Here is a 27,298-nt window from a genome sequence, read left to right as displayed (position 1 = left end):
GCCACATCATTCAGCCTGGAGGCCATGTTGCTGCATCAGTTAGTCAATGCTGTGCTGCAGGTGGAATACGCAGAGCTAAAGAGAAACCCACTTCCTGCAAATACCAACAGAAGAACAAAGAGGGTGAAGGTGTCACTCACTTGATGCAGCTGCTGCAGCAAGAGACAGTTCTGACTTTCCAGTCCTTTTCAAACTGAGAAGAAAAAATGAATTTACAGCGGACCTGTGCCCTGGCATGTCTTGCATCTGCTTTACCAACTGCAGGTAAGAAATGACCTTGGTACTTTTTTAGGAGACTTAAGGATGATCAGAATGGACACACAGTTCTACTGATGCACCCATACATACACACATATTATAAGTGTTAAGTAGAATGTGATTTATTTTTTAAATTACAGTTAAAATGTTTATTTTAATATTGAGATTACTTTCTTCATTTTAAAAATAATGTATCTGAAGTGTATCATGCATACTTTCCATAAATGCAGTCATGGTTAGAAAAAGCTGCGAGTCACTATCGAGTGTGCCATTTTATTATAATCTTCCGCATTGAACAAGATCGATTTATTTGGCTGAAATCCACAAAAAGTATTTTATATTCAAACTCCCTTTACCCCACCCCTCAAGCAGCCAATGTCAAATATCACATCTTTAAAATAATTTGCACCATCCCTTAATATAATTGTGAGATTTATACCGGAGGTTTGTGAAAAGGGTGTTGGCCTTGCTTTGAACATCAATCCACATGAAAAACAGGGCCACCGCTTATCTTTCGATGGTAGCCTTGCTGATATTTTCAAATCTATCAGCATTTTATTTATGATTATTGCTCAGTCAAATAAACACTGTGAAACAGTTTTAAGGAGATTGTGTCCTGAAATGGACTGATCAGATTCCTATGTTTGGACAAGGCTACATGTGCAGGTATTACAAATGATCGAATCACCTACAACATTAGATACAGATATCTTTTTGTGTCTTTTTGAGTTTAACACCATTGGGTACAAAATAAGTATAGTAACCACTCCTTAAGCATTCACAACTAAGAGTTAAAGTCCTAAACAATTCTTATAATTTAAAATACTTTTTGTGTTCTTTAAATACGAAGTTTGAGGTGTTTAAAGACAAAACACGCTATTTTAAATGTATTTATTTTAAAATATTTTTATTTTTATTAAAATAATGTTTTTCACAGAGTACAAAGTCCTACCATTTACAGACCTTCACACAGATAATGACTGAAATATTCACTGTTCTATATTTCAGTATTTAAAAAAAAAAAAAAAGATTTTTCAAAACTCTTCCATAGCCATTGCAGTAACTCTAACTGTACTAACAAATAAAGCACATACTGACCTGAATGCACGACAAAATTATCATGCTTGCAACTGGGATCATACTTACACTGACTGATATGTAATAGTATGTACGCTTTAAGTGAATTTGTATTGATTCAGATATAATTTAAACCATAAAATGAAGCTAATCAAAACCCAAATACAATTGCCACTGTAATATTACCATGTAGGTTAAAATCTGCTCATACTACAGACTATATACCTTCATTGTTTTGATTGCCATAGGTTTGATGGTATTGCATAAGCGAAAAAGTTGATATGGAAAAAATAAAAAGGTTACCTCATTACCTAAAAAATACATTATCTCCATTTAACTTCTTAATGCAGTCTATTTTAAGCAAACGATCATTTGTAGCATAATAACTCAATACGACACACAAAATTGTCAGCATTACACTTAGAGGGGAGTCACCCTAACTGGGAATGGGAATGGTTTATACAGATTGGGGCATGTGACACCATACAGGCTTTAAAAAAAACATTGGTCCCTTCTATTTATAATTTTTCTTTGCTGTTAAATAAAATCACCAAACAGGTCAGTCAAATATATATTTATCCACACATTTAAAAGCTTCCCAACATTCTTTAAATCCATTGCTCTCGGCCTTTGACGAACAGTGATGCATTAATGTGTCCAGTGCAACTGAAGTTGTGCTTGATTTCCAGCCTGAGCCCCATGGACCCTTTATTAATTAACAGCCAAAAGGATTTTGATGTTCGTTAACTGATCTGAAAGTAAACCAAGGACAGGCTGCTGACAAGAAGAAGAATCCAAAGCTACATGAAGAACTGTTTCTTTGTGTAATTCAGTCATATAATTTATATGTAAATTGAAATGATTTAAACAGATCATTTTAAACTTTGTCCAGTTTTGTTTTGAAAATGAAAAGGCTGCTGTACTAAGGTTTAACAACAGAAATATTAATGGGACCCTTGTGTTTGGTTCTCTGGAAGATTCTGTGTTGCATCAGTCAAAGATCAAGTGGTCTGGGAATAATAGTGATTGTCACCCCCTATAGACTGCCACCCTTATAGTGCTCTCCCCATGCACATATACAAGAAATAATCTTTACATTTACAAAAATAAAAGGGAAACTAGTGGTGGCATCCCATTTCATAATTTGTTTAGAATTATATTGCAATTTTAAAAAAAAAATCTTTAGGATTTCACTTTAAAACCTTATCACAAAATCCAGTTTCACAGTTGTAAATGATAAATCTATTTATTGATTTCAAATTCCAGTGATAGTTACTCATTCTTCGTAACAAAAAAACTTCAGGGTGTCTCGTTAACACACTGCATACAACGTAATTGACACAGGCTGTTTGTTTATTATGAACTGCTGATTGTATTATTTGGTCTTGAACCTGGAAAAACTGTAGGAGGGTCAGGCCTAGACTGGTGTGAAGTGAAATGTTCCACTTGATTATATTGTAATGTTGACCCCGACACTGCCCAGAAACTTGCCCAGACCACAATCAAAACCGTTCAGGAAATTAACAAAAGAAAATGGTAATAAGAGTTCAATTTAACCAACATGGAGTTTTGATATCTGTCTCAGTGAAAGAAAAAGAGTTTGTTTAGGCTAATGTAATGCCTAGTTCGACTTTTTTGGGGAGTATTACATGTTGTACACTCAGGGCCTCTTCAGGATAACACCAGCACACAGATATTACAGAAATAATTATACTGCACTGATGTACCATCATTACTGGATGTTTGGAGACGGTTTGTATATAATATATGACTTACTTTACACATTCCTCTTCATGCGTTGGTGAAGATATCCACAGCTTTGGAGACAGATATACCATGCAACGCTGCACTCTCTAAATCAGCCTAGTGTTTTTTTCCCTCCGTAGATCTAGATTACCCCCTGCTCTCAAAACATTACAAAGATCTTGCTTTTCAAACAAATTTGAGAATTAGATATTAACCCTGCGATGCAATGCAGTGATCACTGACTTGAATGCCAGCAACTTTTCATAGGCCCACGCTAATTCTTCTCTAAGACCCATTCAGTCGCGTCTATGCTTTGCCGGCTAAAATCATAGCTTCTCAAAACCCAGGTCCAGAAATGTCCACAGTAAGCCATATACTTTTACTGGCAGCTAAATGTTACCGTTATTTCTCGATGGTTTATTACACATTGTTGTGTCCGCAGGGTGGTGCCGCACGTTTCCTGCATAGTTCTTAAACCCTTCCATGTTCATGTATTTATTTTGTTCTCTCTCACAACGCTTGCTATGGCTTTCGCTGCAGATTTTGGCCATGATATGAATCTTCCTTTATGTCTTGTTATAATTGATACAATCGACAAATGGTAATCCCAAAAGGGGAACGGACCGCCATTGATATTGTAAAAAAACAAACAAAACAAAACAAAAAACGTGTACTTGCACCAACTTAAAATTCAAAAGCCAGTCACGTTGTCAATCCAGTGTGGCCTGTTTCATTCAGCTTGCACGGGAGAGAATTCATCTCAGGAGAAATTCACACGTGCCCCTTGTCATACAGAACGCAAAACATTTTAATTACTTTGGCGTTTATGTAAAGCCAGTGATAGGGGATCTAAAGAAAGCCACAAAAGACATCCACTACTCCATTTAGCATTGCCTTTAATCCCCAGACCCAATCCCCAGACCCAGTTATTAAGACTTGGCCACTTGTCATCCATCAACAGCTCCTGTCCTCATGAAGCCACCACTCCATTGTGTTTACGGTGCTGTAAGAGAAGAGCATCTTTCTGCCTTTGTAATTCCACTTGTTTCTCATCCACACCCTCTGCCCCATATTAATTACTATGCAACACGTACATAAATGCATGGACCTGTCTCTAAAGCAACCCCTATTACACTAATACTTCATGAATATGAATTTGTTTCCCCTAGTTTGTGTGTTTGATTAAATTGCAAATATATTTGTTGAATGCGACCAAAGGTTTCAGCCATTTCCCCAGGCCCCACTGGTCCAGACAGCTGCAGGTCTTTGTACTGACCTTCCTTTCATAGCTGTTTGTTGCATTGGTGGCATTTCCTTCATTTAAAGTATATCAAGAACTATAGAGATAGTGGGAAAATAGTCACTCAGACAGTCACCCCAAAAATGCACTCACACAAAATAAACTGCAGTTTGCTGGGAATTGTGCACTATGATGCTGTAATTTAAATTAAATCAATATTTTACTTTTAAAATGAGTAATAATTGAAAGTGTTGGGTGTGATTGGTTCTTTTTTTAAATAATAAAACAAAAGTCCTTTAAGAGAAATAATTATCAAGGTGATAAAGGGTCTTTCTTTTTCTATGCCTATTTCTAATGACAGTAGACAAGAATGAAGCACAGTGAGTTATTGAGAGTATGGTACTGGTAAAAACGCATTGAAAAGCTGTGCAATCTTAAGTATATTTAATTGCAAAGCTGCTGGGAGAACTGGCACTTGAGCACCATTTTGTAAGCCAGCCCAACTACAGTATTAACGCACACCTTAGATAGTCAGAATAGCTCAGCTCCGTGTTCACTGCTGGCTGCTGTGTAGAATAACATTCATGTAATTTAAATTAGATCACGGAAAATACCTCGTGAAATTCTGTAGAAATAAGCACTTTTCTCTAATTAAGACATTTGAGCTGTCAACAGCTGGTCTTCCCAAGTTGTTGCAACATGTCAAGCGAGAAACACCCTGTCATCGGAAATAGTTCTAAATAGAGGACCTGTTTTCTTGTTACAGTGCTATTGTTTTCTTCTAAAACACATTTCTCAAGAAACTCTTAACAGAAAATTGGAAGTACATAGAAAAACTCCAATCAATTGCAAAATGTGTACATAAAGATGACCAGAGATTATGTTTGACTTTAACCAAGTAAACACATAAAAAAGGACCAGGTATATTTTCAAGATGGTTCCTGTGTATGCAAAAATAGTATATTCTCATTAAACTGGATCATTCTGCCAAAGTAGGGCATGTATATGGCAAAGTAGAAAACAAGTACAACAATGGATTGAGAAATATCTTCAATTTACAATACACAATCTACATGCCTTTATCTACCATGTCTCTTTTTATACAGCAATCCTTAATATATGGGTAATAACAGTATAATAATCATGTTGTAGGTACTGCTTGGCCATAGAAACAGAAATACTTTGTGAAAGCCAGAGTCTTTACCTTTGTGCTATAGTGCATGTATTGCAAAAGTGGCCACAGTTAAAGTATACAATATATATTCCAGTAAAGCATTCTTACATCAGAGAACTTTCCCAAAAGCCCATTTTGTGGTTAAGGTTATAAAGCTTGGACATTCAAACTAGTGGTTACCAGCAGGCAAAGCTGCCCCTATATTTAAGTGTCAAAACCAGCAATGCAAATGTATAGTGATAGGAATCTGTTCATGCTAATATTACTTATTTTCTAATATCAACTTTATGGCGGCTATGCTGTCCCTCTTGCCAGGGGATTCCACTGATAAGATAGTATCGACAGGGAATTTTTATGGTAGAGGGCCTAACCTGAGGGCCTAACCTAAGGGCCAACAATAATGCATTTGTATCCGTATAACTTTAATCTAATGAATTGCATAAATTCTCCTGACTAAAGTACTTATACATACATGTATATCTTCAAATAAAGCATACTAAATAAAACTTGATTTTCTAAAATTAAGTATAGCTATGAATAATATGTCTTTCCTGTGGTAAGCTCAGCTCTTAAGAAGGGAAGGCTTCTGAGAAAGCCCAGGCCGATAGTGGAAACCCATCTTTGCATAATTAATTATTCGAATTGAAAGACAGTTCTTTGTGCAAAACAGCAGTGTTTTCAGCTGTGACATCACTGCGTTCTATCGAAATCACCCGTGTTTATGTTCTGAGCAGTGGAATTTGTGCCTGTGCATCAGCGCAGTCACTGCAGCCACACATTCTTGCCATTGTCTATTGACAACAACCTCCTTTGTATCGGTGGGGATTCCATAACTCAGCATATTATTATAACTTTTTTCCTTTCATAACAGCCATTTGTGTAGGAAGTGTTTTTTGTTGTTTTTTGTGGCTGTCCATCAGTTTAAACTTAAACTTAAACTTATATTGGGGTGACGCCTGGATGTTGTCATTGATGGTAAAATTTCAGCAGCAAAACAATGTGAAGGTAAAGTTCACATTATTTGGTGTCCTATAAATGGAATACTTATAAGAATCAGACAAGGGCTGAATTACATGCTGTAGCCTTTCCAGGGTAGAACAAAATAATGTTGCAACTCCCCCCACCTCCATAAGCACCCTGGCACTCCTGTACGTGATCTAGAGTACAGGCTTCATGACCACATGCAGAAGGCCTGTGTGTTTGCGGTGTCTGATATAATGCAGTACAAGCCTGCCCCTGAGGTAGAACGAAAAGGAAGCAGCGCAACATTACTTAGATTTTTTTTTTAATCGACAGCTGTTGGCAAATCACCAGACAATAGAGGGTAAAAGCAATTGCCAGTACATTAATACACAGCTTCATCAAAGGCTGCGAGATGTTCAGGCAGCGCTTTAGCGGACCGGGCCCAAAGCTCCAGAGTGGGCAGCAAAGGGACGGACAAAAGCTTTGAAAAGAATGCAATTAATCTGCGTTCGTTCTTCGCTTCCACTCAGCAATCCTGAACTCTACAGTCTCCTTTATTTGATTCACTCTGCTTTCTTTTGTGCAGCCAGACAGCCACATACAAAAATGTTAGAAAATTTACAGCGCTGAAAATGTGAAGACAGCTTCTACCAACTGTTAACCACATACATCTTTGCAACAGAAGAAATTGAAATAATATTTCATACACCTAAAATGTAAATAAAAAACGATGAATGAAAAGTGGCTAGATTGTTAAATTGTTTTAATTATTAAAAAGACAAAACTATAACCAGGCCTTACATTTCGGTGGGCCTTATTTGTATTTTGCGATAGTATTTATTTAGGTTGACTTTTCTATTGCCTTCTGAAAAGTTTTTTAGTTTTAGTTCTACAGTAGAGATCTAAATTGAACATACAAACAAATACAATTTTACAGTTTAACTGTCCCAACTGTACACCATACGAATTTGATGATGTGAAAACAATGTGACAAGTTTTGTGTCACTACTAATGAAAAGGCTGCATTATGTGCATTTCACACAATAAAAATAAATTATAATTATATATTTTTTTAATAGGAAGATTTTGGTGAAGTATATATCAATCTCAATGTGTGTGTTGAGATTGCAGTTAAAACAAAATTAGTGAGTGACTATGATTTATACGAATATTTTCTGTTAATCTCATATCAATTACTGTATAAAATGATAGACCAGATGTCAGTGGGAGTATCATTGTGAAACACATTTGTGGGAGTGTGGAAATATTTTTCATAACATCAAAAATAATCCATTTATATTTTTTTCTGTAGGTGGGCTGTTATGTAGAACAGCTGTAAAGTTTAAATGAAGATTATATATATTTCCAATATATACATATTCATTTTTTTATGTTAATTATATTACTACAAGTTAAGACCTGAATTTAAACAACATTTTATGTTTTTTAATCATATATCACATTTAGGTTCACACATTACTGTTTTCTGACATTGTATAAATTCTTTGGGATACACAGTACGGGATTTTCTAATAAATATTTTACTGTTAAAAATAATCCTCTTCCACAGGTTACTGAATTATGGTATCACTAAAGCTTGGTCACTATTGCATTGTAGATTATATTATTTAGAAGTTAACTGTTATACATTTGTATAGACAGATAGACACATATCTTACATTAAAATGTTTAGATCCATGTTACTATTGTGAGATATTGTTTAACAAAATGAAAAGAACACAAGGCAAAGAAAAGAGAAAACTAAATGCAACATCATTTTCAGAGGAAACTTTGTGATAAATGTGCATGTTTATGTTCAAAGCACATACGTCCCGGTCTTTTTTTATAATATGTTTGTGTTATTTTATATGAATTACAAAAGCTGGGACACCTTTGGTTGTTGAACGAATGTGTTTTAAAAGAAACATGAAGAGCATAAGCCTGTTCTGATCACTAATTCAACTCAACCTGCCTTTGTTCTCCCTAATTGTTTTCTATGACAACAGTTTAAATCATTTCTGATTGTAGAGTCAGGGCCCTTCTAGGTGCATTGCAACAAAACATTTTAACTGATCTCTGTCCTTCTAGCTGCAGATGCTTGTTTAATACATTTTTCTGTTTTTGGGCTGCCTGCAGACTTAAACTTTTACTGACAGAGTTAGAGATAAATGTAATACCTCTGTATACTTTTTAAAACCAATATTGAAAACAACTGCAACCTTTATCAGATAAGACCACCAAGGAAGTCTCAGAATAGCTATGTGTAATTTGCTAAAAAAAAGGTTGATATACTTTTAATATTGTTGATGGACTAAATTCTACTGCTATTTTAAGCAGACAAGATGCAGGCATCAAACCAGATTTATCACACTGAGGATTGTGTTATTAGAATGGTACATCTAGGGGTTCATTCCCAAAACCCACATTCAAGAATGAAGGAATTCATAAATGATTGCTGTGACGAAGATCAGTACATTAACTGTATCATCTGAGGTCTGCTACCTCCAGAATTAAATGCTGGTTATACTGCTGCAGTCACAGGGTCTTCACTGTGAGTCTCAATGACAGGGCCATCCAGTGCGTGGTTTTCAGGTCTGTGATTTTTTTTCTCTGGATGTCAAACCTTTTCCACTCATGTTAAGAATGCTTCTGATCAGAGAAAATGTTGTTCACGCATCATTCAGGGTGTCACATAAAGCCAACTTAATTTATAATCCTGTATAAGTCCTGTTGTCTCCTTCAAACACAACCTCTCCGTAACGTAACGTTGTACCCTCTTAATGTGCATTTTGTATTGCTTTTTTCCTTGTCCAAATCATATACTACTTAATTAATTATATTACACAGCTAAAATAATTATAAATTATTAACGATAAATTCATAATGATGATTTTTCCTTATTATTTGACACAGTGCTAGTAATTAGGGTAGTTTTCAATCGTTATCATGGTTATTAAGAGAAATAGTCCGCAGACACTCATTTGTTTTTCTCACAAATGTTTTATATTACATGATAGCTTCCTTTGCAAACACAGTTTTAGCCTCCTGTCATTTATGTATCGGAAACTTATTCCAACCTTTGTTCACATTTAATTAATATAATTCTTCACTTCTTCATTCTTGGCTATCCAGAAAACAAAACAAATAAACACACACAAAGTTGTGTATTATTTAACAAACATCTTGCAGCAATTAGTATTATAAGGGTTCAAATCTTTGTAATATTTAAATTCAAATAGAAAATAACGAACTCTACATAATGGTAAGCTGTAAGCAATCAAATATGATGAAACTAACAAACAAAACGCAGCACTCCCAAGAATAACAGTTTTTCTACTTTTAGAAGTGAGGGAACATTGAAGGTTCTAAATAAAGTCTGTTCTGTGATGGTGGGAACCAATAGACAACTAAAAGAGTTGTGCTTTTTCCGCAGGTTTGGTGGTATCTTTATCAGGTCCACAACTGTCTCATGATAGAAAGTACTGGGGCTGATAATAGTTATTTCCTGTTAAACTATGTATGTATGTAACTAAACTCTGATTTAACAAGAAAATGCAGATGTACATGGATTGCTTTTCAATAGAAATAAATGAAACAGTGCACTTTCTCTAGCTATCAATATTGAATGCATCAAATTCACAATGTTCACATTTATTCTGAGCACAGGAGAGAGATTTTCATGAATCCACTCTGGCTTTCATAACACACAGAGAAGGCTTATTGCAGCCTTTTAAAAGCTCCCTCAGTTTCTCGGGAGGGAAATTCCACCTCGCCTCCACGCAGAACTTCTCCAGCTCCTCTTTGCTGAGTGTCATGTGTTTGTGGACTGTGGCTTTTTTCGGTTCATATCACACATTACCTTTTGCATTGAAATCTGGAGATTGTGATGGCCAATCAAGAATTGTATTCAACCATTTGTTTGTAGTTCTGGACGTGTCCCTCAGACTATTTGTGAGCATTCTTGAGCTTCTTGACTGAGATTCCTGAAAAATGTTGGTATATATATATATATATATATATATATTATTTCTTCGCACAGATTTCCCCCTTGCTAGATATATGTTGGAAGGCTCCTAAGATCCACAGACACCAGCTTCAACCAAGAGCCTTTAACTGATTAAGGTAAATGGATGTAAGTTCGTTGCATGATCGCTATGTTGCAGGGTCAGGACAGAGCCATGTCAGATACTGACGTTATATAGTTTGTGTTTGATTTAATTGACATTCAGTGCACAGTTCACGTGAGCAGGAGATAGATCAATGTTGAAGCTCAGATTCAAACATCTCAATGGCTTGTTAAGTTTTCAAAAAGCCCTGTTTAAAGGGGATCGCTCAGGATTTCACGTTGCCTCTCAGGGTTTCTCTGCCCAGTGAAGCAGAGACAGGTATGCTGTTTCGACAGTTAACTGGAAGTATATATATTTTTGTCTACCATTAACAATATTAGAAATGTATTTAATTAAAAAAAAAAAAGAAAAGAAAAATGCGCTCTATAGACTTTTGTTTAATTCGTTTAAAGCTGAATTAATCTCACTCGAAGCTCGGGTTCTTCTCGTTTCCTTGTGTCTTCTCATCCTGGCACAGACACAGAAGAGCTATATTGCTGAGATACATATGAAGGTGCAAGTAGTGTGCGAACAGAGAAATTAACATTAGAAAAGATAAAATGTCTGGGCTATTTTAATTTGTATCTGGCTTTGATCATAGTGGATTGGGTTTATGGCAGCTGACCGCTGATTGATTTAATCTCCTCTGCTATGGTTTATTGCTTCAGTTCCTGGACAAGTAGATCAAAGCTGATCTTAAACCGGAAAAGGCCCAAACAGGCCTGTAAACCTAACTGTGAAGTGCATGAGAGGGCTTTTGACCAGGGACTTGAAATCCTCTTTGTCACGCAGCTTTCAGCGCACAGTCCCACAGCTGCATAAAGAAGAGTTTTTAGGAAACGCAGCTTAAGTTTATACATTTGTGAGACCTGTTCTGGACATGATGGTGCAAATCAATCAGTATTGTTTAGGTGAAATCAAAGACATTTTTGAATTATAACTTACAAAACGTATAATTTAAATTATTTAAGAAACAAACTGCAGTTTTTTGCATATTTAAAGATAGACCTCTTTCCTATGATTTATATAAATAAGTACATTCAGGAACTGAACAGCATACTTACATTACTGAATCATCAGATAGTTAGATTAGAAAGAATGGGCATCGAAAGTGAATATGGAGGCAGGGAAAATAACTGCAATCCAGTTGAGATGTTTTTTTAGCTTATTGAAATTGTGGCACACATTAAAACAATGATGACATTTGGTTTCATGGGCAGATATGATAATAGTTAACCAATTATTTAAATATGTTTTCCATAAACTGATCCGCCTGGAGTTTGGGTTCTGGAGAACAGTTTGTACCCATGACCATTTTTTTTAAGAAAGAACAAACATAAAAAGAAAGAACAAAAGAAAGAAAGAAAAAGAAAAACAACAAAATAATATAAAATGGATATCTGAAAAAATGGGTCACATCTGCATAACCTGAAATAAATGTAAAAAAGTAACTTCTTGCTAATCAAACGTTAGAAGCATCTGCAGTCTTGTGTAGAGTGCAGGTGTTTGTGTTTTTTAAAAAAAATCTTGGTATTTACAGGTACAAATTTAATCATAAAATGTCATTCAATGCATAGACTGCAGGTATTTTGACAGCTGCTTATGACTGAGTAGAACACTTTGTAAAGCCTAATATTGAATAAAGGTCTACAACTATTAGTAATTCTCCAGTAAAGCATGGTTTCTCTTTTCCAAACCCCAACATATTTTGCACATAATTTGTAAAATATTTTAAACAGTTTACATATTTTCTGAATTTAATATCTCCCGCATATATATATATATATATATATATATATATATATATATATATATATATATATATATATATATATGTATATACAGCTTCTAGTCACAACAAAAATGTGTCACCTCCTCATAACTCTGAATTACTGCAAGACCTTCTGTGAGGTTTAACTATTTTGATGAACTATTGATGAAAAACCTAAACCCCCGATTCATGTGAATTGTAAAATTACACAAAAAATGTTCAATTGCTGCAATTGTTTTTATACAAGACTTATCTGAGGCCTTAGATACCTTTTAAGTTGAATAGCTAAATAAAATACAATAGAGAAAAACAACTCTTCTTTTATGTTATCTTTTGTCATTGGAAAGGCGAGGTTTAATCCCCTGAAAGTTTAAATTCTTGTCTTCTGAAATATAATGGTACAATGGAGAACAAGGATATGGGAATGATTGAGCAGTGAATAAAGTGAAACAAGTTAAAGTAACTTGACAGAAGTGAATGATTTGATACACAACATATTGCCTATTCAAGAAACTAAAAAATAGGTCAAGTACAACTTTTTGATGGGAAGAGCTCCAGTGACACCTGCCAGCTTACACTGCCCGAAAAAGAGAACTGACAGAAATAACAGGGCTTTCCTCCAGCTGCCAGTTCAGCAAAGTGCGAATATTTGAGTTCCTCTACTTCGTATACATGAACATTATGATAATGAGATAAGCAGGGTGAAATCAACCTCCTATCTAACTGCAGGACAGACCAGGGCTTTCACAATCCACTCTATAGATGAAGGAGCGCTCACCGGGAGAGGGGGAGGGGTGTGGGGGAGAAGTACCGCTTACTCGGAGAGGGAATCCTGCCAGAATCATTGAGTCATTTGAGTCTGCGAATGTGGCGTGCATCGGGGTTGGGTGGGATGGGCAGGGGTATGTGCATGCCACCATAAGAGACAGATTCGAGCTGCAAGTCGCAGGCAGAGGCAGCGGAAGAAGTCTAAACAAACAGACAAGAAACAGCTTTGTACTTAAAAGAGAGAAGCACATAAAATCTTGGTGAAAAAGCAGCCTTGCTAGTGAGCTCACACTAAGCATAAAACCCCCCCAATCTTTTTTTTTTTTCTGTCAGACAGTTAGATGCAGGGAGATAAGAGCTCAGGGAAAAGTAAACTGCAGAGGAAAACCACTGAACTAGAAGCTCGCTCGAACTGACAGAGTCGCAGACCGCTATAGAGAGGCTTTGAAACACTGCGAAACCACAGTGAGCGCTCAGATGAAGTGAGTCTCTGAGTATGAGAGGGAGTGTGCGATATTCTGAACAGCTACAGCAGCAGAATGACGACCCGGAGCCTCCTTTCTGCAACTAAGTCTGTCTCCAAATCCCTCACTTTTGTTTCAAAATGCACTCAAAACAACCTCACATGAGCTGCCAGTGAAGTATCAGACAGGGTGGAGAATAGCCGTCACACTCTTTAGCTGTTGGATTATAAGGGTCTCAATCAGCATAGAAATCAACACAAGAACCCAGGTAGTGAGTTGTGGTCTGGCAGGGCTTCCTTACTTGGTATTCTGACTTCTAATCACTGACTTCTCTACCATAGCTGTGAACACAGAGAGTGCTGGTCAGTGTTTGGCGAAGGAGAGGGCAAGGGGAAGTTTCTTTCTGAGATGCATCATTTAACTATTTAAAATGCCACTGACTGAGTAAAAGCCATTCCAAATATTTCACTAAGTTATGCTACCCAGTTTCTTTTTTTATTAATAATTTTTTGTCACTAGCAGTACATTGAAACACCCTGCACAGACGTCTGTTGGGATATTAGAATTTGATACATTGTAGGAAACATAGAATGCGTAGACATACTGATATGATCAAATAGAGATCCTCGAGACATCAATTCAGACGTCAACGGAGCTGCAATGCCATGGTTCTCCACCTCCTATCTATTTAAATTAGCTCTCGGACTAACATGTCACCGGTTGCTTGCCTCACTTCTGTTTGGTGATGTAGGTGGAGGTTTATGTTTTGTGGTTGCGAGTATGAAAAACAGACTGGGAACCTGTTCGGTTTCCTGTTTTGAGCTTGTACTGTAAAAGGATGCCTGAGACACACACACACACACACAACCATAGCTCAATGGAGACTCTGAAGACAACGTGTGTCTTGATTTGTCACACCGGCATTGTTCTCTGACACCCCATCATGGTCACGTCCTCCATTCATAAAAGTGTGCAACCATAAATTCAGGTGGGAGTATCAGAAGCGGAGCAGGTACTGCACTGCACTGATTCACATTCCTCATAAACAAATCCTTAAGCAAGCCACCATTCTGTAGCTGACAGTCAAACAGATACTGGCAGCAGGAAACCCCATCTTATTTCTTTTTTCAAACACCTGTACCACCTTCCTGCAAACACAATCACACTGAAGTGCTTTTGTACATTTGTGTAGTTTTTCTCTGGGCTGAATCAGCAAACTGTGAAAAAAAAAAACATGTTGCTCTCTTATGTTCTGTAATATAATAATATATCGTTTTGTTGCACAGAGCATTATCAATTCATCACCAGGGATAAATAGTATTTGTGTCTCATTCTGTGACCTCTCAGAAGATTGTGAACTGCAGTCCCACAGCATTTGGCCTTAATTCATGACATCTCTTCTATTAGAACAAAACATTGCACACGGTGTCCTGACCGGCACTGCAGTCACAGGTGAGAGTGAGAGCAGGGGTAGGAGCTGAGCTGAGCTGAGCTGAGCTGAGCTGAGCGAGAAGTGCTGTGGATGGAAGTCCTGACACACATACGTGCTCACTGATCAAGTCAACGAAACATCTGAGAGCAAGGGGCTTTACAAATATGTTGCTTGCGGTCACTCTGCATAGCCGCAGACACTGAATAACACAACAATGCTAACTAGGCTGCCTGTTGCTAATTGTACATACTGTTAAACATCTGTCAGATAAATGACTTTGGGGTTATGAAGGGAAAATAAATAAAGGAAATCATCATTATTATTATTATTTGATTAAACATTGTCCTTACTTTATAAGCCACTTGAGACACTTTGTGCTGAAGCAGTAATGAGGATCGGTACAAGACGAACAGCATGCTGATTGTTACACCCATGGCTCAGCTTTCACCGATCCGGATGATCCACTAAAAATGAGACAAGTACCGCAGTATTGATATTTCTCTTCACTCGGTGTTCCTTCCCTGTCCTACATCCAAAATTACAAACAGCTGGTGTTACTCCCAGCAAGAATATACGATCATTTTTTCAAGGGCAGCATAAAAAATTAAAATTACTCCAGGGAGGTTTATTTTTTCTTTCTTTGCCTTGGGTGTGGTTGGGTGTTTCATTTACACATGCCTCTCCATACATAGTCAGTAGTCAGTCAGTAGGTCTTTTATGCTCTTTGACATATATTATTATTCTTGTTACACCATCTGGAAACATACGTGGATTTCTAACATTTCTAATAATGTTACAGATTTGCTGTTAGTTATCAGTGAATTGGCAACATACTTGTGAAAATCTGAGAATGGCAATAAAGTAGACAAGCACTAACCCCCCCCAATGCAAACAACCCCTTTACAACTACATGGCAGATGGGAGGAATTGACTGTGCCTTATCACAATGTAATCTGAACATCTATACAGCAAAAACATCATCTCCAAGTCCTTTGTGCAGATGTAATGTGAGGGCTGCAATATATTGTGTTTTAAATATTGTTTTGCAATGTCTTTTTATATAAAGCTACGGTCCCGCTCACAGTTAGGTAGCTAAAGCAGATGTTGCCGATTAAAAACAAAAGGTTACACAGAACTCGCATGTTGCTGAAGTAGAAGATTTCAGTGCTGTGGAGAAACTGTGCAACATCAGCTCACAGGTGGGTGTGACATGAAAGATGGGGGAAGAATTACACAATCTATGCCTTTTAGTACTCCTTTTATGAAGGCATTTGTTAAATATTTGCTACTTTGTTATTCAATATTCAGTTTTATAAGCATAACAAAAAAACACAGTTGGCAAGTAAAGATGGGGGATAAACGTGTCCCGTTGACCTCTTTCATCAGCAAGCAGGTTCTGAAAATATTCAGTTTCTGTTGAGTCTAATGGATGGACTGCTTAATTTGTTTTTAGAAAGGATTAATAGTCAAAAACGGAAACTAAAGCAGCGTTCACGTGCCTCTCCCTGTTGTGGCATTGGCTGTACATCGCAGCCACCGCCATGGGCAGAGCTCAGTAGAGGTGCGCCTACACTGATGTGTGTGTCAGGGTACAGTTGATTAGAGGAGGCGGGGGACGTCCAGCCCCAGTAATCCTCACCTACAGGATCAAATTATTTCCATTTTACTTAAACGTTCAAATATCCATTTGAACTAGTGATGCGCTTAATCAGACCAAGACAGACCTTTTCCCCGAGGCCTTAACCAGGTAATGATTCTTTGCAGGGATGGCATGCCTACAGGTTATGATCTACCTTCTTACTCTAAAGGCCAATGTGATTGTTGAGGGACATTTATATTCATTGTGTGCTTTATAAACAGTCCATAAGAGCTCCAACATTTTTTAAAGATCCTCAAACCTGTTCTTCCCCTGCAGAGGCCTCCATCTCGGGACTGACTGACCCCAAGCTGTGCTACATTCTGGACGGCATCCTTCTCATTTATGGAATCATTATCACAGCTCTTTACTTCAAAGACAAGGTGAGACAATCACAGCTATTGCGCTGCCTTTTGTATGTTACTATGGAAGTACACACAGGATTGTAAATAATTAGAACTAAGGGAAAAAAAAAAAAAGAATATACATCAATGTGGTAAATGTTGGCAGGAAGATCAAACAAAGAAACATATAACACATATACACATACATATATACACACAGATATGACACCTCTCTTTTTAAAAGCCATTGTGAAAACATACCATTGTGTTGAAATTTGTATTAAGGCATCAAAGCTGGTCAGAGGAAGTTTGCGTGTTTGACAGTTTGACTGAAACTTTGAATTGAATTGAATTGAAAGGCAGCTGAGTCCAATGGCAGTCGTCTAAACGTGCTGGTGAATAAGTGAAAAGGGGTCTGACGCTGATTCTTACTCGACTGATGGCTGAGGTGTTAAAACTCTGAACATCTAGTGGGTGTGTGAGAAGAAAAGACCTTCATTGAAGTAAATTTCAGCACTTTGGGTCCTGAGATTCTTACTCATCGAAGAGGGAAAGGACTGACACTCCTCCAACTGGATATACTCACTGAAAATGATTTTGTTTTCCTTTCTCCTATGTAGTTTTCCAAGCCAAAAGAGGGCCCACAAACAGATCCCATATATTCTGTGAGTAGCATATATTTTTTATTTTTTTTCTGTGCTTGTAAATGTAGTACTCAGGATAACTGACCCTGATGAAGACTGGTGCCAGTTATTTTCTTTTAGATACTTGTTTGTATTTTAGTGGCTTATATATTGATGGTACATATACATATCTCAATTCATACCAACATATATGCTTGTGTAAAAACAATAAGAGAAATAAAGAGAAAAAGAACAGCACAATCAAAAATCCCGATGAACACTATTCAATCTAAAATTACTGAGATAGCCCGTACTGACTGTTTTGACTGAAGTGCCAAAATGTTTCTTCAGGATCTGGACAAGAGTCGAGACCAGTATGACCAGCTGAGGAGAGGCCATGATGCTGAGAGTGGAGGGGCAAGACCAGTAAGCACAGATCACTTCATTTTTGTTCAAGGCTTCAGCAGATAGTAAACTATCAGATAAACCGCATTAATATTGTTGCACTGTGGCTAACCAACTGCAGGGCCCCAGGTCTGACGCAAACCCACCTGCCTACATTGCTGAACAAGCAACATTCAGTTTGACACAAATGTTTAATTTATAATTATAATTATAAATTATACATATTAGAATAATTTATTCTAATCTACTTTATTAGTTATTTATTTATTATAATACACCTGATTTTAAGCTTATTAAAACATTAACCATATGTGTTCACTGTGGCTGGGCAGAAGATGTAGTCAAGTGTATTATAAAATAAAAATAAAAGAAAGTGTATTAGAACACTATCTGTAGTTTAAGTGATCTATAAAATTAAAAATATTTGTACAGATTGGGTATAGATTGTTAAGCAGTTTTATTAATATAATATTGATGGTTTATGTCTAAACATGATGGGATCTGTCTTATTTAGGTAATTGTGTTAGCAGAGAGGTATTCAATTTGTGGATGAGAAAAATAAAGTATCCAGTACCAGTCGGTTACACAAATGGTATGAAAATACATACCGATGTTTAAATCATTAAGTTGGGTAGTATGAACAAAGGATTACTTATCTTAATGTGTAACTAATTGACATTGTCTTGAAAATAGTTAATGGGGTGGAATTGGCTATCTACATTATACATTTAACATTATAACGCAGAGGACGTCATTTATTTGACTTCTCCACATCAAAATTCCACATTCAGATGTTCTCTCATACACTAATATAGACAAACAGAAACAATACAGACAGACAGACAAAGAGCGTGGCCGTCCTTCTTTGTTAAAAACTTTGTTTTTTATATTCAGCTGTTTAACTAGCAATAAACTGATTACCTGTCAATTTTGTAGTCTTGCAAGGCACAGAGGGGAGAAACGTAGTAATTAAAATTAATCCTGCAGTGTAAAACAATAATTTAAGTATGTACTTATTTAGCGATATTTGTGAAATATCTAATGAAACATCCAGGGTAATATGTGATAAATAGCATGTCACTTCTGACCCTGAGACATGAGACTGTCTCATAAACCTCATCATAAATTCCTGGCCATGTGCAGCATTTAACATTTAGTCCCACTAGTCTAAAATGTATTCTTTGGCAAAAGCACAAACAGTGCCTATTAATATGAAAAGGCATGGTTAAGTAAGTACTGCATTGTGGTGCAATTACTATCTTGATGAATAAGTGTAATGTCAAAAACTTATCTCAAACATCCAAAGATCGCCTCGGATTCCTTTAATCGCCGCATTTCTTTAACAGAATTTGACCGCTCTACACACCTAAACCCTTGCTTGTTACACTAGCGTTTTCATATATAATAATAATAATAATAATAATAATAATAATAATAATAATAATCATGTTTTAAATGTAAATATGTCAGCTGTGTTATAGTAAAGGTAATTCATAGGGCCCAAAATTATACTTGACCGATGGCTTAGTTATAGACTAGTAACAAGCTCTGTGTTAACCGTGCTCTAAACAGATTGAAAAAAAGGATCACCGGCTACCTGTGGCAAAGTCAGTTAAAGCCAGAAGAGAATAAATTATGTTTACATGACACAAGTACTCGGAATACAAGTAGAATTCTGAATATAGATTAATAACGTTCCATTTACGTGCCGACATTTTTCACATACGGAACTTAAAATTTGATGTACGCAATTGATCTGTTTTGAATGTTTTATTCTTTTCAAATCCTTAACAGAACCAGTTTCATCATCCGACCAACAATAGCTGCTCTTCTTTGAAACGGTTGTTGTGTTTTAAGTCACATTGCCTCATATTACTAGGAATATGCCGTAGCGAGAATTCCCGAATAGTCAGGGCTGGAATATCAATGTCATATTCCGAATATGCGGAGTACATGCGTAATATATGTTTGAATATTAGTGGCCTTGTAAAAGCACTGACTCCACTTTCTAGAGAGAGAGGTAAGAAAATGACTTGGAAGTATCACGAATCTGTGTGATTGACATGTGCCATGAACAAGAACAAAAAACTGTGAATTAGCATGTCTTCCTCTGGTTATTTATCTGTGTGTGAGTTGTAAGAGGAGGGTTTCCATTTCAGTTTACCTAGGTACAACTTAAGATAACCCCTCACCTGTTTCTTTTTTTTTTTGTGCATTACCAAACTATGTGGCGGTGGCAGGGGGGGGATTATCTCTGTGAAAGAAACTTGGCGTGAGTGGAAAATGTGTAGAGATATGATAAGACACTGAGCTCAGGACTCAGCCTGAGTTAAGGAGTCCCACCCCCTCCTAACCGCACGGTACAGGAAGCTGCACGGGGGTGCTGTGCTGCGAGGGTTGTGGAGGGCTCAATTGATCTGCCATTTTTGCTGCACTCTTTTTCATTGTTGTTTGCCCTCCATAACATCAGTGACATGCATTAAAAATGACATGACGCTCGATTTGTAAACTGAGTAACGTTGAAGAAGACTCTCTGTTTATACTAGCCGGGAAACGGACACACACACATCATTTTCAAGCTTTTACGTTTTAAAACAACTATTAAGAAGTGAATTGAATCGAAGCAGAACCTTGAATGAATCTCAATACTAAATGTGTCTACACTGTACAAAGATACAAAAGTTTAAACTCACAATTGCTCATAGGCCACCATGTTGCTTTGAACCGCTTTTCCCTGACATCGTGCAAGAGGTACGGGGCTCAGGCTGGCTCCAACAATTTTGGGGGCCCCTGTCGGAAAAAGAAAAAGAAAAAAAAAGTTGATGGACTGGCAGATTGTTACGTTCAACTGAGATTTCTGAAAGGCTGTTTAACTTTTCAAGGCTCTTTGAAAAACCATGCTGTAAGCACCCAGATACATAAAAACAATTGATAAAGCACAAAGAAAACATATTATTATTGAGCAGGTTGCATGAAAATATAGGTCATATGTGGTGATCGTGATCCTAACACACTTCATATCCTCCCCCCGTCAACAATTCGGTAACTGTCCGCCCTACCATGCAAATTCCTGGGGGAAACACTGAAGCTACAATACAATAATTAAGGACTATAACGTTAATATAGATCGATAGAAGTAATACAAAATGTTTAAATTACACAAGACTGTATGATTTATTATAAAATAGTTTGTTTTTATTTCAAAAGCTATGGCGTGCTGAGTGTCACTAATATTTTGAAATGAATAGTTATATTGTACAGTACTGCTAATGCGGTAGACACATGATGTTGACTGTTTTTTGATGTCTGTTTAATTTAGGTTAATAGTCCTAGTATTTTACTTGATCAAATATAACCAGGTAGATTGAGGAAAGGAGAGAAAAAACAACAACACAGAGACTGAATTAGATGCTACAGTTGCGATTTTTCATTATTATTTATATTCCCCAATGATTTTAATGATGGTACGTCATCAACGTCCTCTCCTCTGTGTCGTTAAACTATAGGACTCGGGCAGCAAGCGAACCGGCCCTGCGCGGGGAACTACATCGGTAGTAATAATTCACTTTTTTATATAGGTTTTTCAGTTCATGTTTTTAAAAACACTCACCAAAACAACATGTAACCCACTCCCCAGCACTATTTATTTCACTTACACACTCTCAGACTTGGTGCTCCTGCCACTGTGGGCTGTTTTTCCCGCCTTCAAACTGTACAGTTACGAGGCAGTGCAGTCACGTGCCACAGCAGGTTTATCGGACCCTCGTGCGCGCTGAATTCGCTGTATAATAATATTGTATTTTTTTTAATCACCACCTCAGGGGGCCCCATGACCATCGAGGCTGCCTAATGCCAGAACCGTACATGCATAATTATGTATTTTGTGTATGTAGTGTATCGGGGGGGGGATTATCTAGTGTGCAAGGGCCCTGTCAGCCTCAGGGGCCCCACGGGCGCAGAGTCCGTGGGGGCTGGGGGCCGGGCGCTGGCTCTGACCAGGCAAACACAAAGACAATTTAAATTAGTTAAAACAAATATTTATTGCACAAGCAGTGGGTAACGTTTTTGAGATTCAAAACTTGTTTTTCTTTTTTTCTATAAATGAGGCAAAGGAAAAAATGTGTAAGTTGGTATTATTTGTGGTGACAAGTCTGACTTTTCGCTCACTTGGTTATTCAGATGGTGCTGTTACTGACATAACGCATATCCTTCTCTCCCACCCCTGCAGAATCGCAGACAGGCTGATGACGTGTACACAGTAAGTGTTCTTTACTGGAATTCAGATGTTTTTACTTTCTATAAATGTTAATAGATACATTTTTTAAAGTCATTGTTGCATTAGTACTGAGTTTGTGGCATTTACTGGGACAGAAAGTACTACCTATACTTATCAATTTTATATTTTAAAAAGTTTTGAACACTTTACTCATTCTGTAGAAAACAAAGAAATCAGCGCAGTGGCAGCCAAAAGTACACACACACAGTCTAAACTCAGTCCAATGAACTGCGTAATCTGAGGTATAAATGACACCAAGATATACATAGATGTTTCACAATGTCCTGACATTATTGAGTACAGGCTGGATTTGATCTGAAGCCCTGACTGACAGAGTTGAGCCCTCTTGTGGCTGGAATGTGTATTGCAGGTCTGTGACTGACCATTGGGTTAAACAATGACCATTTACCCACATTGTTGAAAACGGATACATACACTGCTTTACTGCAATAAGCTTAACATGTGAAATTGTCTATTTTCTTATTGCGCCATACAAACAGCATCGTAAACAAGTGAATTCAATTGACAGTATGAGCATGTTCTTATAATACATAATTCATGAAGAAAAATAAGGATGTTTTTAAACATATGCCACATTATCATTTTGAAATCAAAACGTAACTGACCTTGATATCATGAAGCAACAGTGCCCCCTCCTCCCCCGTTTCCCAAATGAGCCTGTTGTTTTTTTTATGTGATAAGAAAGTATGTGGTTAAAACCTTTTAATTAAAGTCATAAATGTATTTTTTCTTTTTCTACAGCCTCTGCAAAAGCCCACCACCGATTCATATGATCAAATTGCAGTGAAACAAAACAGAGAGGTAACGTGTACTTTTCCATTAACCCTTTCAAACAAGCGGCCGCTTCCTTCTCTTAAAGCCCAGGAGAGCCAGGTAGACTCAGTCTGCTCCACGGCACTGCAATATGGCCTTGTATCAATCTCTACTCAAATGGCTTCACCTTCTTTAGTTAATCCTAAAATAATTAACTTTCTAATTTATTGGACTCTGTATCCAGGTATACAATTGCATGTCAGTTGGCTAAGATGTCCTTTTTTTTATTTTACCATATGTAAATGTGTACCAAAAAACAACTGAAAATAAAACATTTGATATCTGGAAATCGATCTAGAAGCTATGAGAGAAGATATGATTTACTGATGTGGAAAATATATATATATATAAACATAGGCTGACTACGTAGTTCATCAACATCCTCATTTCATCTTTTTCTTTCTTCACCACAGCGTCGTAGAAATAAGGAACAAGTTTACCAGGTAAGACAATTAACCATCTGTTTGCCCTGCTAGCCAGCCAGCTCCATGTAAAGTAAAATACAATTCTTGATGGCAAACAAACATGAAACGTCCTGTTCAATTAATTTCCCTTCCTTTCTTACCTGCAGGGTCTCAGTGCAGCAACAAAGGACACTTATGACTCTTTGAACATGCAGCCCCTGCCTCCACGCTAAGACAAGGGACTCTTGTAACATATTTCTGTCCTGTTTTTTGCAGAGTTGCATGTCGTTTTTCAAATGCTACAGCCCCTTCTCCAGTGTTTCTGTTAAATAAAGGAAAATATACGATCGTGTTCAATATTATTGGGAAACTTTTTAGCCCTACAATACTGATCTGCCCAATAATTCTGAACACTTCTCTCTCTTTGCGTGGGGAAATGTGGGATGTTTGGCTTTAGCTTTTCTTTACACACACATTAAACATAAATCAATATCGACTCGAATTTAAACCTTGCAACAGTGTTTCTAGGCTTCAGGTATCATATTCCTCCGATCATGATTTTATTTTCCAGGATAGCCTTCTGTTATTAGTTACAGGATAGTTCAGTCTGTTAAAATATACACCATAATTAATCATCCATGTGCTCACATGCGTTTGGTAAATGAAGGATATCTTAAAAATCTTAGAAATCTTAAGTACCGAAGCTTTAATTAGATATTTCGTTTCTGAATCCAGATGAATTCCAGTGAAATTAAACTGGTTTAATGAACAGAGAAATGTTGGATTTATCAAGCGTTACATTAAACGGAAAAGGATGTTGCTGTAATGCGCTATACTAAATAACGAAGAAAACGTTATTTAACACAGGACTATAGATTATACTTTTATATAATTTCCCAGATTGACTTGATTTAGTCGGTGTATTCAAGAGGGTACAGAATTTAGCTTTAAAAGAAAGTGGGAATTGACCTGTTTGTTTCCCTAAGATTAACCATAGAGTACGTCACCACACAGGGCTCATTCTAATGTGTGGTTTCAAACATGTGGGAGATCATCTATGTAGGAAATATTTTGTTTCCCCCTCCTCTTACCTCGACACACAAAGATCAGTTTATATCAGTTACTGCCCACATTGATAGTCCAAAGCTATGCTATGGACACATACAATATAGTCATGTCAATCTTTAGTTTTTTTGTTTGTACAGAAGATTGAGTGTAAACCTGCATTTTCTGCAACTTTAAGTTATGCTGCACCAGGGAGGTAGATTTATATAGATATCTATATATACACACACACAAATACATAGAAAGTGCATGTATATAATGTTTTTATTTTTATGTGCTGTATAATTAATAACTACTACTAATTCCATTAAGCACAATTTGCATTCATCCTTTACAATGGTGTTTGGAACAGAGCCACAAAGTTGAAGATCTTATTTGAATTGCATAGCAGCAAAGGGAAGTAGCATCCCAAAGGATTACAGTTTCTGACGAGACTAAGATGCTGGGCAAATGGAATAGATAACTTCCAGGAACTATTACAAAGAAATGATAGATTTCACCATTATTTGAGGTGTTAGACTTGCCTTCCTCAGCTGTGGAAGCCAATCGCATTAGTTGTCGTTGTGGTACTGCAGGATATGCCTGCACACTGCTGGTGCTTAGACCTAAGGGAGATTTAAACATTACGACATTTTTAGGAACGCAGCATGCAAATGTAAACTTGCTTTAGGGTATTAAGGAGAAAATGAAAATGCATTGTTTTTGTAATTTCTAAAAAATAATTTATCATGATATGATGTAGATGTTTATTATGTAAATAGCTCAGATGGTGTGGAAAGATCATAAATAAAGTGCCTTTTAAAGTACCAAATTTGTCTACTTCAAAGTGCATGTGTTTTTCATGATACCTAGAGATTGCTTTAGGACTTTGCTTAATTTCATGCAGTTTCGTTTTTTTTTAAATATGCACAGCAGTTTATTTTATATTTTAATGTGAATGAAGCAGAGCACAAGAGCGAGCATCCTTGACAAGTACTTATTTTTTTGGGGGTATTTATTTGGCATCAAGACGTACAAAAACACCTTGGCGATAATAAAAGCAACACGTTGCCTCATCTCTACCAGTTTACCTCGTTGTCTTTTGTGTTTCTTCAGACACATGTAGAGATGCCGATCTATCCAAATTAGAAAACTGAGAAAAAGCAGACCACACATTGTACAATGTTAAAACACTTGGAAAATGGTTTAATGATGTTTACAACAAAAGAGTACTGTAGTTACAGTAAAAGATTATCTTTATATATATAAAAAAAAAATACAGCAGACAAATGCATCTACACAAATCTACCATTTATCCTGATTCACATACTTAAATTTCTACACAATCTTTCAGATCTAAGCCACCATGTTGTAGCTGTTTTTAACTGGCAGCAAAAAGAAATGTATCCCCATTTGACATGTACTGGCTGAAAACCATAACATCCCAGCCATGTAGCTGCTTGTGTTTGAGGCAGCAATCCATGATTTGGATATGGCCTGGCTGTATTGATGTACATCAGGAACAAAATCTTAGACCAACTTCAAATTGAAATCTACAGTGTGTGTGTGTATAGGAAAAAATGTAATTTGTCATATTAAGTTAAAATGGGGACACAATCCTTTAGCTGAAACTGCAGTCGGTGAAAATGCAATTATACAGAATGATCATTCTGTGAAATCTACAACTGAATTAATATGTACATTTTTTATTTTTTAAATCATGATAACCGGGCAGTGAAAACTGATATCACGAACATTGACACACCCAAAACATACAAAAATACTATTTTTTAAACTACCAAGAGTAAGACAGTTCAGTATTTTTTTTCTCCATGCTATGACTGAAGAGAGCAATACACCAAAACGAACAAGAATTTTAAACGACACAAAACCTTTTAATTATCCCAGAAATATACCAAAATATACATCTAAGCTTTGGAATTACTGAGGTTAGACTAATGCAAGTGCTGGGTAACTGCATTTAATACACAAGCCTAAGGTTTTGCAAGAAGAAACAAATCTTTGGTATTTGCGTCAGGCGTACATTTAATATTTGGATTTTTGCTTTGGGATAGAGCTTGTAAGATCCTACAACCCCCCACTAAAAAAATAAAATAAAAAAACCAACAAAAAAAAAAAACAAATCCTTCATTTACCAATGCACAAGAACATTTAGACATATCTAGCATAAGGTTGAGGACTACAATGCATAGTTGCACAGTGGAACAGTGTAGAAGGAAAATTAAATTAAATAAAAAAGGGAAACAAAAACAGTTAAATCCCAGAAAAAAAAAAAGAGCTAGCAGTTAAAAAAAAAAAAAACAGCTTCTCCTAAGCATTTGCAGTGCGCTCAGGAGAATACCTCAGTGTGTATTAATTCACATCACCCAGCCCACAAAAGGGTTAATAAAAGCACCCATCAGAGTAGCCAATTACATCCCTGTCTTCAGCCCCCCAACCAGTAGCTAAGCACCTGAGGGTCTGTTAGTCTAAGGAGTCTCTTCCTTGATAAATAGGCAGATTACAGACCAAGAGAGATGCCCAGAAACTCTGCCATGCCTCTACCCACCACGCCCCACACTACAGTCAATGATTCAAAAAAGCCTTTGACCAAACAATGTCTAAAGTACCAGAAGTCTGCATACGGTTTGAAATTTCATGGGTAAAAAATACTTGTATCAATTTTAAAGGTTATTATATAACTTAAGTTCTGGCCACACACAAGGAGAGACT

General features: G+C 36.7%; 1 protein-coding gene across 1 annotated transcript; it reads left to right on the top strand.

Moving 5' to 3' along the window:
* Nucleotides 1–104: 104 nt before the first annotated feature.
* cd247 (CD247 molecule) lies at nucleotides 105–25,842 on the top strand. Its single transcript, XM_066706300.1, has 8 exons — nucleotides 105–264; nucleotides 16,915–17,018; nucleotides 17,600–17,644; nucleotides 17,954–18,028; nucleotides 22,236–22,265; nucleotides 23,046–23,105; nucleotides 23,531–23,560; nucleotides 23,689–25,842. The coding sequence occupies exons 1-8, from the start codon at nucleotides 207–209 to the stop codon at nucleotides 23,752–23,754; spliced, it is 468 nt and encodes a 155-aa protein (XP_066562397.1). The 5' UTR covers nucleotides 105–206; the 3' UTR covers nucleotides 23,755–25,842.
* Nucleotides 25,843–27,298: the final 1,456 nt, after the last annotated feature.

This window comes from Amia ocellicauda, chromosome 6, assembly GCF_036373705.1.
Source record: "Amia ocellicauda isolate fAmiCal2 chromosome 6, fAmiCal2.hap1, whole genome shotgun sequence".
Lineage (NCBI taxonomy): Eukaryota > Metazoa > Chordata > Actinopteri > Amiiformes > Amiidae > Amia > Amia ocellicauda.
Note: the sequence above shows the minus strand (reverse complement) of the source record. Positions and strands in the feature narration are given on the sequence as shown.